The sequence below is a fragment of the Enhydra lutris genome, unplaced genomic scaffold (genome assembly GCF_002288905.1).
Source record: "Enhydra lutris kenyoni isolate GAN:26980312 unplaced genomic scaffold, ASM228890v2 scaffoldscaffold26, whole genome shotgun sequence".
Lineage (NCBI taxonomy): Eukaryota > Metazoa > Chordata > Mammalia > Carnivora > Mustelidae > Enhydra > Enhydra lutris.
The window spans coordinates 10,553,672-10,568,486 of record NW_019154110.1 but is presented as its reverse complement, the minus strand read 5'-3'; the positions used below and the strand labels follow the sequence as shown (position 1 = coordinate 10,568,486).

Genomic DNA, 14,815 nt, shown 5'->3' with positions numbered 1-14,815 from the left:
GTAATGCATCAGTATACATCAAGAGATAGATGCTGAATGCATTTAATCAAAAGATGTATCGTCTCTGCTGGGGCTCACTCTGGTGTTGTGTTTAATTTCTCCTGACATTTCACTCATCACAGAGCAGACAGCTTCTTCTGTTAGCTCCTAAGGAAAAGATGGTTTTTGTTTGTTTCTCTTTTTCTGACCAGGCTCATATAACAAGTAGAGGCTTGTAGAGTCTGAATAAGAGGTAGAAATGGAAGAACATATACCTCTCCAAGGACATATATAGCAAGGGCTGCATCTCCTTAGCTGGCTCCTGGCTATTCTCGGGGCCTTTATTTACTTGGCAGAAATCAGAGTCCCCAAAACAGAGATGCCCATGGCTCCCCTTGCACAGACACAGTTCCTCAATGTCTTACCTGACAAAATCTTCGAAAGTCCGAAAAGAGACCATTCCGCCCATCCGCTGACATGGTGGAGTGAATGAGTTATCCAAAAGCACATCGCTGACACTAGCTACGTGAGTCATGCCATAGTGGTTGAGGTTGGAGGAGAAGGACATTCTAAATGGTAATTCAATCAAGTGCATTAGATAAGGAAAGCAGAAATAGGACTTGGAGAGTAACAGGAGAAAACTCTGAAGTAGGGTCAGGTTGCAGAGCAGATTTGGTTTTTTACCCACTATGGATATGACTGTCTTGATGGATTCGTATGATCCCTTTCATCTGAATTTACCCCATACCTATTGATGCTATTTCTAGCATCCCAAAATTTCTCCAAATAAAAATCGAAGGATTGTCAAGAACTGTGTGACAGTTTTAATACAACGAAGCCATGATATATCTAATGAATGAATAGGACATAGGGGTTAAAAACCATCCTGCATCTTCCCCTTCCCTAAACCATTCCCTCTTATAAAAGTAAGGAAGCAAGCCAAGTGGGTTGTAACTAGGCAACACTTAATCTATTAGAATTCCTAGAGAAAAATGCCTTAAGTAGTCACAGATAGATATATGCATGTACAACAACAACTAAGTCATTTGGAATAGTTTAGTAAGTTATTGTAGAAAACATTATTTATCATACAGAAACAAGTCACAGTCTAGAAAAGGAGCTTTACTATGTTATTTACTTCTTCCTTTACTGGGCTGATGGGGATAGCAGTTATAAGGAATAGAGCTCCTCCCTTTTTGAAAAAGAGACTTTTTTCAACTTGAAACAGCAAAATTTCCTTTTTTATATTTAAATACTTCTGTATCAAAGGAAACATATCTTCAACTGAAAGCCCTTAATAAATCCCAGCAAAGGGAAAAGGGCAGAGCATGGGTCTCAAAGTATGTGTAAGCATGACAAACAGGTACTAAATGGAGATGCTCAAGGAGAACTAGGTTGTTCAGTCTAAAAACACAAGGAGTCTGTATATTCCTTGATGCACCTTGGCAGTATGTACTATTAAGTTATACTGGGAAGTATTTCGAAATGCCCAGTCAGGGCAGCCTGTTCGGAAGGACCAAGTAAGGCTTGCCTGACATGTTACCACCTTAGTGATCTGAAGCAAGTTCAGAGCAAGGCAATGGCACCTGAATTTTGGGGAACTGCTCAAAAATCTCCTTGAAGTGCACCAACCTGCCATGCTGCAGGTGGGAGAGAGGCAGCAATGGAGACTTAAGATCTGGGTACAGACTGTACTCTATTCAAAGTATGATTATAAAAAGCAATGGATTTTTTCAGGGGATGGGAGTGCTGCTCACACAGACTATAAAGACTAACACTCCAAAGTTTTTATTCCTTTGGCAAATGAGGACTATGAAAAAGGCACTTCATCTTTTTGACAGTACTAGAGAATGGAAAGGCAGAGTGGGAGAGGAAACAATTGATACCATGAATGAAACAAACAAGTGAAACACATATCAAGCAAGTCTTACACATGGTGCTCACTAGAAACTGGGATTCGGAGTTGTATGAACTCAGAAATGCTACCAACCTCTTTTCTAGGATCACCAAATATATTTACTAAAGGAGCAAGTTTGTGAGGCATTGTATCTTTTCTACCTGCCTGGCATTAGACAGGAAAAATAAAAGGGTTCCAGATAGCACTTAAAGGGAACTCCCTCTGAATAAGCTAACAGGCTGCATCTGTGGCAAACATGGGGTTAAGTATCTTTTTCACTCAACTGAACCCCAGGGGAAACAGCCACTATTCAGTTTCCCCTTCTCCTTAGCTCAGGGGCCAGGACGTAGCTGCCCTCCCTCGCAGGCAGGAATGAACCAAGCCCACTCTCCAAGGGCAGACACAAAGACCAAACCAAAGCACTTCCCTTTTCTCTCCCCATCCAAATTGGACTCTAAAAGCTATAATCAGCTTCGATTACTTAATATTGAAAGGGAGAGGAACAAATTAAACATAAGCCTATAAATATTTCAATGTATAATTGATCATCTACAAAGAGCTCGCCACCCACTTATTACTGCTTTGGCATTTTATAGATTCAATTCCAATCAGCACGGCTATCCTCTCAAACTTGCATCGTGTTGCCTTGCTTGGCTCAGAAGCAGGAAGAACACAAAATACCAAAATGTGTTATGCTGGCCTGGAAACTTCTTCACAGGACCACACACATCAAAACTTAAATACACTTTCTGAAGGTTAATCTCATGAGTCTGAAATAAAATTGGACTCTCACATCATTGTAACACTTTAGAGAAGTAGCTGACAAACTAATAAAGCTAACAAACTGATAAAACATGACATCAGCTATTCCTGTGTTTGCATTCTTCTAAAAGGAGAAGCAAACTTGCGAAACTAAAATTTGAAAAAAATTGTGAACAATTTGCCAGAGTAGGAGTAACCTTAAAGGCTTCTCCCCTGAAAGCCCCAAACTAGACAGAGATTGTAGTAGAAGAAGATGTTTACAGCAAAGCTGAACATCAGGCAGACAACTCCCCTATCATTTACAGCTAGATGGGTGGGGGCGGGGGGGGTGTTCCCCATACTGAGGCTTTTCAAGTGTTGCTTTTTGAACAGCTGAAGAAAAGCTGAAGACATGTTTTCCAAAGAAAGAGTAATTTAGTATGTCCAAAGGGGAGCTGAGGACTCCCTAGCAGAAGACAGCATATTACTTGTCAAACGTGGTGTGATTTTTTACCCTGATTTCACTATTCTAAGTTACAAAAGAGGTGCTTTTAATTGGAAAAGAAACTAAACATACGGTACCTGTTTAGCGTGGGGATGTTCCCTCTGTAATTAAACAACCACAGTTAGTTACTGTTCGGTTAGTGAAAGCCATAATAAAAGAATTGTCAGAGCAGATCCAGACCGGTCAGGAGGAGCTCCAGTCTGGCAGCTCTGGCATTCAGCAGACATAATTAAGTGCTCATTACCCTTTAACCCCCAGGGCACCTCCAAAGAGGCAGGCCTCCTGACCCACCTCACCACAGCAACTGTTGATGGAAAGGGTTGAAACAGGTTTACCGTGGATTTTTAAAAATAGCTCTATTACAAAAAGTAACACAGTATAGTGATAAAACGCAGCCTCACAAAAATTATTTTAGGCTATAGAGATATGGTATAGTATCTTAAGCTTCAACATGAAATGTCATTCTTGACAAGATTCTTACAGAACCTTCTTTCTTGTTCCTGTTGTACTGAAAATTTAGTAAAGAACTCCAGAGAAGCTGATTCCACAGCCCCTCCCACCTCAATTGATTTTTCTAGGCTATGAGGTAGACTCACAGTCTCCTCCAAAGAAAAGTAGCCTGGAATCTGGATTCCCAGCTACCTTTCCTAAGCCCCTTTACCCATCCATGCTCTTCCTCCCACAGACCAGGGAGGCAGTGAGAGGAGGTGGTGGTGCTGGTAACGGGTGTATTCCACACTCTGGGAGCTTAGAAAAAAACCTGAAAATCCTGTAGGAATGTAATAATAAACGCTTCTATGACTAAGCGATATACTTTGTTAAAATTAAGTAATTTGTACTTTTTAAATTAAACGATCCTAGGGTGATAATGACTTTTTAATATTGTTGCAATCTCAAAAACTATAGGCTTCTCACAAATAAACCCATACCTCAATTTGGCCAGCCCTAGGGTTTCCTGACCAAGAATGTACCAAAATCATGAAAGAAAGATTACAGTAAGAATGGAAACTGCAAAGCAAGTCTCCTGCATTCTCTTTGGGCTTTGCCACCAAGGCTTTCCCTCCCCTCTCCTTAATTTGACATAAGTCATTTCCTCAACTTAAAAAAAAAAAGTCCTTATTTTCAATGTGAAAAGGGCAAAGTTATACTTATCACCCACAATTTACCATAGTACTATAAGGGCATTATATATATATATATAGATATATATATATAAGAGTACTATAAGAGCATTGATTGGTTGATATCTTAACCTTCCAACATTCTTTTATCAGCATTTAATCACTGTTGGGGTTTTCTGGCACACACAGGACTTAATGGGCAGAACGTAGTGGGTGGTGCTGATGATATGTGGGAAGGAGGAGAGAGGGAGGAAAATGATGCACTTTCCATGGCAGTGAAAGGAGCAGAATAGACTGAGCTGGCCATATAAATAAAAAGCTGTGACATATCACTGCACACAAACTGTATACCTCGTGTGATTTGTGAGTAACAACGCTCTCTGCATCAAACCTGTATCACACAGCAAATTCATAAGGCAGCAAGAGCAACCTCTGAGTGCAAAAATCTGCACCTTTGCTGTTTGGATTCTTTGAGCCTCTCATTCAGGGGAACGGGTTTCATTTTGTAAGAGCTCCTTAGTCACAACGCCGGGTAGCCATCCTCAACAAACAAAAAGTATACACAGGTTCTAGGGCAGAGGGATTTGTAGCTAAGCAGAAAACTAACAGTAAACATAAACAAGAATATAGGAAAGTCTTCCTTTTAAGATAGCAAGGATTCTAAAGAAAGAAGCCACCCACACAGCCTCCTACCATGAACCTCAGGAATTCAGAGAGAATATTCCTACAACCAAAGCAATCTCAGGAGCCACTCATTCAGGTTTCTGGAATTTGGAAACCAGTATAATCTCTCTCAACTAATAACCAATTTCTTAAATGAGTAAAGTGGTGCCACCATTTCTATAGCTGCACCATAATCCCTTCGAGAGTCTTTACAGGATGGGGGCCAAGTTTTCAGCCGAGAAGGGACCGGATTGAAAAGATCTTCCCAACAAAAAGCTGGCCCTTCTTCATCAGCAACTGTCAAAGCTCTCTTAGGGAGCCCCCTGCTGCTGTGTTACAGGAACCGGCACCATCTACACAGCATGGGGTAAGAACCAACATCTTCAGTGTTTAACAGAATGGCCCCAAATCATTCACAGGAGACGTAAATTTAGATGCAGCTTATCCTCTTGGGCAGAATAAGAACCTGTGGGGCTGCACAGGAGATGAGCAGGGAAAGAAGGATCAACTCTATCACCAGGTAAATACTTAACCATGTCCACAACGATCATCTGTATATTTTGTTGCCCTAGACAGGGGCTCTTTGCTCAGTTTAAGAATGTGACCATTGTGGGATCTGCACTACTGTGAGACACTAGAAAACTAGATCCATGGACTGCATAAAGATGAAGAACCAAGGTAGAGACTGTATAGGAGTCTAATATTCCATTTATAGAGATTTTAATAAAATCAAATTTACCACATTTCACATACTCATCATGCAAAAACAGTCAAACTGCTCAACCTCTGGTAAGGCAGGCAACTGCATTTTCAGGTACATACATGGGGTATAAATTCACTTCTTATTAGACATTTGCTGCTTCAACTATCAGAAGCACTTATCATAATGAATCTTTATTCACAGTGTTTTGATAAATACTGGAATCATTTTCCTTCCAGCAGATTAGCTCCATTTTACAGATGTGATAACTGAGAAAGCAAAGGGAATGTTTTCCAAGGACACTGCTTCAATGCAATATCATAAACCAGATTCTAGACCTAGTATTTTCTCATCTCTGTTCCTGAGGCTAGCACTCCACATCAATACAGACTAAATTTAAAGAAGGACAAGAGAAATCCTTTGAATTCTGAGGTTCTTGGCATTAAGTCACCTCTGATTTTATTGATCTGCCTGCACAGAATGACTGGAGAGCCTGCTTCAATATGAATGCAAAGTCAGAGTTGCTGCCTGCTAGCTGAACCCTCCTTATTTAAGGAACACTGACTTCTGTAGCAGTCACAAGTTCTCTCAGCCTTTTACCATCCCTTCTAGCTGGATTTCATTTTGCTTGATTCTAGCTGGCCCTACATAAATCTTTTATCATATAAAAATGCTCCCGATTCTTTCACCTTCTAACTTGGGGGGGGGGGAAGACCCTGTATGAAAATGATGGGGAGGCATGCAAACAAGCAGTGGTTACATCAAGCTGTGATTGAAAGCCAGTGTAGGGCAAATCTTTTGAAATAAGGCAGCAAAGCAGAATCAGAAGAGGTCGGCTGAATAACCTACTAGCAGTCGCTAACAGCACTACCATAGGAGAAAGAGCAATTTGGCTGGCTGTGACCAGTGGTGGTCTCCTTGTGTGACTGTATTTCTGCAGGAGAATCCAAATCAAGCGCTGTAAAGCACACGTGAACCATGCATTTCTACTGGCATCTCTGCCACCACCTCCTTGCAGTTCAGATACCCCAATTCCACTGTAGAGGTTTGGTTTACAATAAAATGATCATTGCTTCATTCACCTGCAGCTCCTTCAGAGCCCCTTCTTTGCTCTGCTGGAAGGTTTTGTTCTTTTTGAAACAAGTACGCCAACAGAGCTACAGCATATTACTGTTGCCTGCTGTATAATTAGCTACAAACCCACAGCACAAAACTACAGGGATTTACAGGTGCCCCGGATTCTGCTTTTCCTTCCCCCTGGAATCAGCTAGTCTTCTTTGACAAGAAGGGACCTTGGGCTACCCTAATGATATATTGAGAGTTTTAAACCCGGCTCTCCAATATTACAAGTCTAGAGTGCCAAAATAACACAGCAGAGACTAGAAGCTGAGCCATGGATACAGGAAAGCACTTTGGTAAGCACTTAAACCTGCTGAGACTCTTCTCTTCTGCCAGATGCTTGCATCTTATCAGCAGACTACCCTGAATGAAGGAAGCGAGCACTGCAGGACTTTATTTATTTATAGCTCATTCTGGCCTGCTAACTACAACCAAGTGCTCCCACTGCTAAAAAATGCTACAAGTTGGATGACTTTTGAGTGTCTCAGTACGATCCAAAGAACGCCCTAATCTCTGGGTGTCGGAGATTATCAGAATTCTCAAGAATGGCAGCAGGATGTTCAGGAGTCACATGGAAGGCTTCTGATTTCTAAACTTCCTCAAAACCATCTTCATAAAAAGAAAGTCCACAGGCCACCCACCGACAGCTAAACACTGAAGGTGCCAAGCAGCCTAAACTCAGTCATGAACAAATCATGTGCCGTCAGGGGAGAACACAGCCAACCTCTTCTGGATGTGAGACATGTGAAACGGAAAGTGCTTGAATTAAAACATTTTAACATAGAAGGCCAAGTTCACAAGGAGCAAACAGTAGAAAAGATGCAATGCAACTTGACTCAACTGAAACATAGATTTCCATCTAAGAAATACGTGGAAATAAACACCAATAGGTCCTTACCCATTATACAAGTACAGAAACATACAACAAAGTACACTTCTATCTCCTGCATCAATTGTGATGCTTCTTATCTGAATCACAGATTAAAAGTTAAAAACACAACTATATTCACTAATATGTATTACTTATGAAAATCATTTGGAGTTTTAAATTTCACAGTCCCAAATTATCATAATATGCATAGCCACAGAGTTTATGGGATAATATTTTACATGTGTTTGTATGAATATAGCTATATTTAAAAGATCAAATACGTAGACTGACTAAATAACTTATTTGTTTTGAGATTATTCTGAGTTACTTAAATGTGCCCAATGCCAAGTGAAATCCTAAACGTCAAATGATTCTGAGTTGCCAAAAATAAAGACGTTCAGAACGATGCTTTTAACAAGATTTTTCATCACCAGCACCAGACAGTGACCAACTAGTGGTTGGGGATGGGGAAGAAAAGACAAATACACACACACACACACCCCCTAGGGCAATAAGCCCTGAGCCTCACTGGAGAGCAAGGAAGAGAACAAGGAATGCTGAGTGATCTAGTCTGAGCTCAAGGATCAATCCATGCAAAATTCTGGTTGAATTCACTAAAGAGTTGGGCTGATGGAATCTTAGACAAGAGAAATAAATCCTTAAAGCCTGGATAATAATAAACTGTTCCTTTAGTGCAGACCAGCTGTCTTTTTTTTTTTTTAGACCAGCTGTCTTAACTATTCCTACACCAAGAAAATGATTGAAAAAAAAAAAAAAACTCACTATTTTAAAAACAATTGCTAACTGGTTACAAGGCATGTTTAAAAAAAAACTCAAGAGAGGCTGGCTCTCTTGGCTGGCTCAGTCTGTGGACCATGCAACTCTTGATCTTGGGGTCATGAGTTCAAGCCCCACACTGGATGCAGGGATTACTTAAAATCTTTAAACAACAACAATAACAACAAAAACCCAAAAATCCCCTCCCATCCAAAAAATTCTCATGCAATTGGGAAGAGCATTTAAATATCAGAAGAAACACAAACACACACACATAACATACAAATACAGGTTTTCTATTATGTTTAAGTCAGGAAAATCTCCACATTTTCTGCTCAAGTGAAGGTAATTTAAGAAGAGAAGGGTCTATCTATACCAGGAGCTTCCCTGACTGAAGCTCTAATAACTGGATCTTCTGGTGAACAAGAGCTGGAGATGTCAAGTAAGCTGCAACTGCAGCTCCCAGAAAAAACTTACAAGTCTTGGGTAGAAGATCAGGAAGATAACACACCTTGCCTTGACCGAGGCCTACCTAGCAGGAAGGATGATGCAGAGGGTCAGAGAGGTTAGCAAGAAACGGTTCAGTTATCTTTTTCTTTTCTTAAATATTGAGCAGAGTATTAGAAAAAAGCTCACTGTCCAATTATACTGAAACATACAGTAAGTAAACGCCAAGCCAAAGTTTCAGTCAAGCAAAATGAGTAAGCACTAGAGATCTACTGTACAACATTGAACCATAAGTCAACAGTAACATATTGTACACTTAAACATTTGTTAAGAGGGTAGATCTCACGTTGTTTTTCCCACAGTAAGTTTTAAAGGTATTTGAAAATGTCAAGCAATACAAAGTCCCACGATAAATTTAAATAAAAATAAAAAGGCACCAAACACGTTGTCCACATACTAACTGCCCAACCGTGTGCCCAAAAGGGTATCTTCTCCCTTCTTAGAGGGGGCTCCATTCATTTGTAATGGAATGTGCCTGTGTTTTGCCTGCTTCTCAAAAAATCAAAACATGTCCCACTGGGATGGGTCTTCAATTCAAACAGTATCTAAGGCATTTTTCAGAGAAAAAATACTCTTACTGTCTTCAGTTTGCAGAGAGCCATGTTTCATCACAACCCACAAGAGCTGAATCACTAGTCAAATATAAACTGCAGGAATGGAATTCCACCAGGTGACCCTGTACACAACAAGAGACTGTAGTCTTGCTTTGATAGCACTTAGAAAGATACTTGCTTCTAAGGATTGCTGGACAAACTTAGTCTACTTCAAACGAATGTCTGAGTAGGAATGTGAAAACCAAGTACCAGGAAAGAAAATGCAAAAAACTGGTGTTAAGAATGGATCTGTTTTCTCCTCCAAGAATTTTTGGTTTATTAACCCCAACTGGGAAAAATACTATAAAATTCTGTTTTGCATTGATAGGTAAAATATGTATATTCATATGCTTGCTATCTGTTCTCATTGAGTAATTTTTAAAGGATGCATAAAATACTATAGTAGAATACCTACAGTATAAGGTGTGGATAATTCCTGTAACTACTAAGAACAAGAAACGTAAGAGGTTTTTGTTGCCTTTTTTTTTTTTTTTAATCCATCCCAGGGGCACTCCCATTAACATAAAATAAAGAGGGCTCAGTGTGATTGTCCTAATTAATTTTTGGTCTAGAGTTGAGCAGTCTATGTGGTTAAGAAGTGCTTAAAATATGGCTAATCTGTATTGATACATGCTATAAGTATAAAATATACTCTAAATTTCTAAGACTGAGTAGGAAGAATGAAAAGTATCTCATTAATAACTTTTTACTACATACTGAAATGGTATTTTGGATATGATGGGTTAAAGAAAATGTTTTTAAAGGTAATTTTATCTATTTCTTTTTTGGTTTTTAAATTTATTTATTTATTTATTTGACAGAGGGAGAGTGAGTGCACAAGCACTGGGAGCAGCAGGCAGAGGGGGAAGCAGGCTCTTGGCTGAGCAAGGAGCCCAATGCAGGACCCCAAGATCACAACCCGAGCTGAAGGCAGACACTTAATCGACTGAGCTACCCAGCATGCCTTACCTGTTTCTTACTACCCTTTTAAATGTGGCCAACTAAAAACTTAGAATTTACCATATGTGGCTTGCACTGTATTTCTAGTGGGCAGTGCTGGCCTAGTCGTAGTAATCCTTAACTGCAGGTGCTCGCCATAATTTTCAAAGAGTGGTCCCCTGGAGTTTGGTTCAAAATGAATTAGAATCTTGGTAGTCAGTATTTTAAAAATATTTCCTAAATAATTCTGATAATCATTAAACTAGAGGTTAGTGGACATAAGTGTGTCCCTGAGCCTTATGAGATTGGGAGTGGAACAGATGCTGGTACATCATCTCCTGTAACTTACTTCTGTAGAATAAAAACCAGTATGCTCACTGCCTGCTTGTTCAAAACAATAATAGGAAAGAATGATAGTACTACAGTTGGGAAAAAAGTTGGAACTTGCCTTAAAACTAGTTAAAATTAAGAGACCCTGGGGTGCCTGGGAGGCTCAGCTAGTTGAGTGTCTGACTCTTGCTTTCGGTGGGGGCCATGGTCTCAGGGTTTTGGGATGGAGACCCACATGAGGCTCTGCATTGAGCACAGAGTCAGCTTGAGATCCTCTCTCCCTCTGCGTCTCCCCCAAGGCTGTGTGCACTCTCTCTCTCTAAAATAAAAATAAATAAACAAAACCTTTAAAATTAGGAGACCTAGAATTCTTTTATAAGATGAGTTGGCCTTTTATAAAGAATTTGACAGGCCTTTGTCCCTGTTTCCTGGGAGAGAAATTCTAAATCCCTGTAATTTCTCAAAAGAAACAGAAGTATCTTCATTATTCATGTGCCCCTTGGATTACATCTGAGTTTATGCTAAGAGATGAGATAACTCAGCCCAGGGGTTGCTCACTAGAAAGACAAACCATGTGATTAGAGGGTTGGGGGCTTTGAGCCAGCTGGACCTCTATGGAGGGGAGAGGGATTAGAGATTGAGTTTAATGTGATCTGTGATTCGATCAATCATGCCACTGTAATGAAACCCTGATAAAAACTCTGGACACTAAAATTTAATAGAATTTTGTGGTTGGTGAACATATAGAGGATGAGTATCTGAATCCAAAGAGAAAAAACAGGAAAGCTGTGTTCAGGACCCACGCAGACTCTATTCTACATGTTTCCTCATTTGGCTGGTTTGGATCTTGTGTCGTCCTTTCTAATAAAACTGTGCTCGTAAGTATAGTGCTTTCGGAATTTTTAAGTTGTTCTAGTGAATTATTAAGCTGGATGGAGTCCTGGGAACCCCCAAGTTTGTAGCCAGTTGTTCATAAGTGCAGGTGGCTTGGGAACCCCACTAGTGGCCCCATCTCAAGTAGGGATCGTTTTGTGAAGGATCGAGCCCTTAACTTGTGTTATCTGATCTAGCTCAAGGTGGTTAGCTTCAGAACTGAACTGCAGTATACCAATTGGTGTCAGAATGAGGTCATAACTTCAAATTGTAACAAAAACATTTGTCAAGAAAAATATAAAATCTTATAAAACTAAATTCAAGTAGCAAATGTATAATTCAGTGAAAAAGCTATACTCTATAATTGAATATATCACTTGGTGATTAAATCTGATAGCACGTTTTACATTCCTAAACTAACAAAAGGACTTTAGCTCTAAAAGGACATTAAAGCAATTTCAATATTTTTCTGGTTTTCACAAAGATTATTTTACTTTTCCTTCTTTACTTGTCCTTCTCTTCACCTTTATATCTATACTATTAGTACCACTGCTACTACTACTAACAACAGTCTAGCAGTTTATAATTTTATATACACACAACCAAGGAAGACCGGAGAGAGAAAACAGGATCACAGCCCTGTTCAAGTCTGGTCTTTATCCACAGGGATGTGTATACCTCAGACATTGGAAGGGGCAAGCATCCAAGTTTTGAAGCCGTATCAGGAATAACCCAAGATTCATATCCTTGAGATGGAAAGGTGAATAAGATTTCTTAACAAATAGTTAAGAGGCATTTCTCTCATTTTCCTTCACCAAACTGGACACGTATCCTCAAATAAAAAGTAGGACAGGGAGAGCAATTCAGAAAGACAAGGGGAGCAATGAGGAGGGAAGGAAATCAGAAGCAGCTGTGCAGCCTGACTACAAATCACTGCCCACAGGGAAGAGGTAGTAGAAAGCAGGAAGAAAAGGAGAATGTCCTGAGAATCACAAAGAGCATTAAGTATAGCGTGTAGTTCCCTACAATTATTCAAGGAACGCAGGAAAAGAAAGAAGACCGAGTGCTGAGCCCATGTGTGCCGTGAGCACTTCGCCGCTCGCTGAAGGACAACCATTCGTTTCTAGAAAATGAGATTCTGAAATCCATGGAGGCAAAAATGTACTGAGATATGCTTGCTAAATCAAGGATATATGCTTTTCTCTGCCAGCCATGAGGTATTTTTGAGGTAGAGATGTGAAAGGATCTTCTGAGACAAAGAAGAGAAGTAAGTACTTTCTCTGAAGATGCCTCTGCTCGGCTGCTGACCTCTGCTGGATCAACAGTGGCATCCAGTGGCCGAAAGTCTCAGCACAGACTTCTTTGTCTCTAGGAAGGGTTTCTATTGCTTTGGGTGAAGTAGCAATTCAGAACAAAACCATTTCTGTCGTCTATAACCAAGGATCCCCGAAGACACAGTACTTTGTAAAAGAAGTGAAGAACCAAAGGCCATAAAGAAGAAATGGAGGGGGGAAGCTTAAGATTGGCTATGGTATTTATATTTCCTACGGTATTACTAAAAAGAATGAAAATACAGGAGGGGATGAACATATGTGTGGGTGGGATTCCTCGGTTTTCACTGCCTCAGAATACTTTAAAAACAAATCAGTGTACAAGATAAAGTATTTTCATCTTAAAACCAAAGCAGTACTGAAACAAATTTCTGTATATACATTTTATTTCTTAAAGGGCTTAGGAAGGGAAAAATAATGGAATTAGCATGGCTTAATTATACCGTTCAGTCAAATTTCAGTTTCCTTCTGAAGTGTGATTTTTAACACCTGATTGAAGTTTCAATTAACCTATAACAAATTTATAGAAAAGCATTCTAGCCGAGTTCTTTTTTTTTTTTTAAAGGTAGGCTCCAACTCGTGGTCTGAATTCATGACCTTGAGATCAAGACCTGAACTGAGATCAAGACTCAGATGCTTAACCGACCAAGCCACCGAGGCGCCCCCACCCAAGATATTTTCATGTTCCAACTGTTTGACTTAAACTGCTTAAAAAAAAAAAAAAAAAAAAAAAGATTTTTTTCTGGCAAGATTCCAGCAAATAAAATGCCAGTAAATTCTGACTTAAAGAAAGAAAAGAACTATGTTTCCTCAGTGACATAATACAAGGAAACACGAATGATGAAGTAATCCTCAAATTTTTATGCTTTTTTAAAAAAAAGGTTTTATTTATTTGAGAGAGACAGCACACACACACACTCGAGCACAAGTGGAAGGGAGGGGAGGAGGGAGAAGCAGAGTCCCTGATAAACACGGAGCCTGATGCGGGCTTGTTCCCAGGACCCTGAGATGATGACAGGAGCCTGAGATGATGACAGGAGCCAAAGGCAGCTGCTCAGCCAACTGAGCCACCCAGGCAACCCTCAAATTTTTATCTTAATTAGACTATACTCCATCTCTCCAGGTCAACGATTTAAAAAAAAAAAAAAAAAGTGGGTACCAAGAGGCTCTTCTCTCATGATTTAAATTTATTCATTTTCTGCTCTATGTTTCTAGCCAAACCCAAAACCACACGGAGCTGTTGCATACATTACTCCCCTTAGCTCCCCTGATACATCTCTGGCTGGCTCACATGCACATCCCAGTTCAGACTCACCTGTTTGGATGAGATGTGGGCAGCATGAACTGAAATTCCACCACACAGGTGTTGTCCTTAAGCTGGCGATGCTGTACACTGTTAAGTTCATAGGCAATATAAGCCCTTCGAACATAAACCTGGTTAAAAAGTAATCCTCAGTAAATACACTTGGAAAACAGAAACTAAGAGATGCTTAGCCCAGGAAAAGGATAGTCCTGAGAAGAGGAATGTAATGAGAAGAAGGCTCCGAACATAAATAACTTGCTTCAATTAATAAAGCTCAAGTCTTAAAACTATACCCATGATTACAAATGGAAATAAAACTAGCCCGCCTCTGCTGGACATCTCTGGCTGGGCCATAAACCTTTCAGACTAACCCAAACTCAGGAGAAGTTTTGATCATGAGTAAAAGCGAGCATATAGAATCGCAACCATTAATTCATGGCGCACAATCATTTCAACAGAAGATAAAAGTCAGTGGCAAGACAAATGAGAGGTATTGGCTCTGAGCCACCTGCAGAGTGAGGGCAGAAGACAGAAACTACTGTTGCACACTTCAACTCTTTGCCTAT

General features: G+C 40.0%; 1 protein-coding gene across 6 annotated transcripts in view; it reads right to left on the bottom strand.

Annotated features, from left to right (window-relative positions):
• The window catches only part of LOC111151230 (acetyl-CoA carboxylase alpha), a 288,595-nt gene that overhangs the window by 118,082 nt on the left and 155,698 nt on the right, over positions 1 to 14,815 (bottom strand). For 5 of the 6 annotated variants that reach the window (XM_022509033.1, XM_022509036.1, XM_022509035.1 and 2 more), the window contains 3 exons: positions 14,262 to 14,380; positions 3,200 to 3,223; positions 405 to 548 (listed from right to left, as the gene is read on the bottom strand). In XM_022509033.1, the coding sequence (XP_022364741.1) occupies positions 405 to 548; positions 3,200 to 3,223; positions 14,262 to 14,380 (287 nt within the window). The remainder of the gene's footprint in view (positions 1 to 404; positions 549 to 3,199; positions 3,224 to 14,261; positions 14,381 to 14,815) is intronic. The other variant, XM_022509034.1, reaches the window with a different exon arrangement.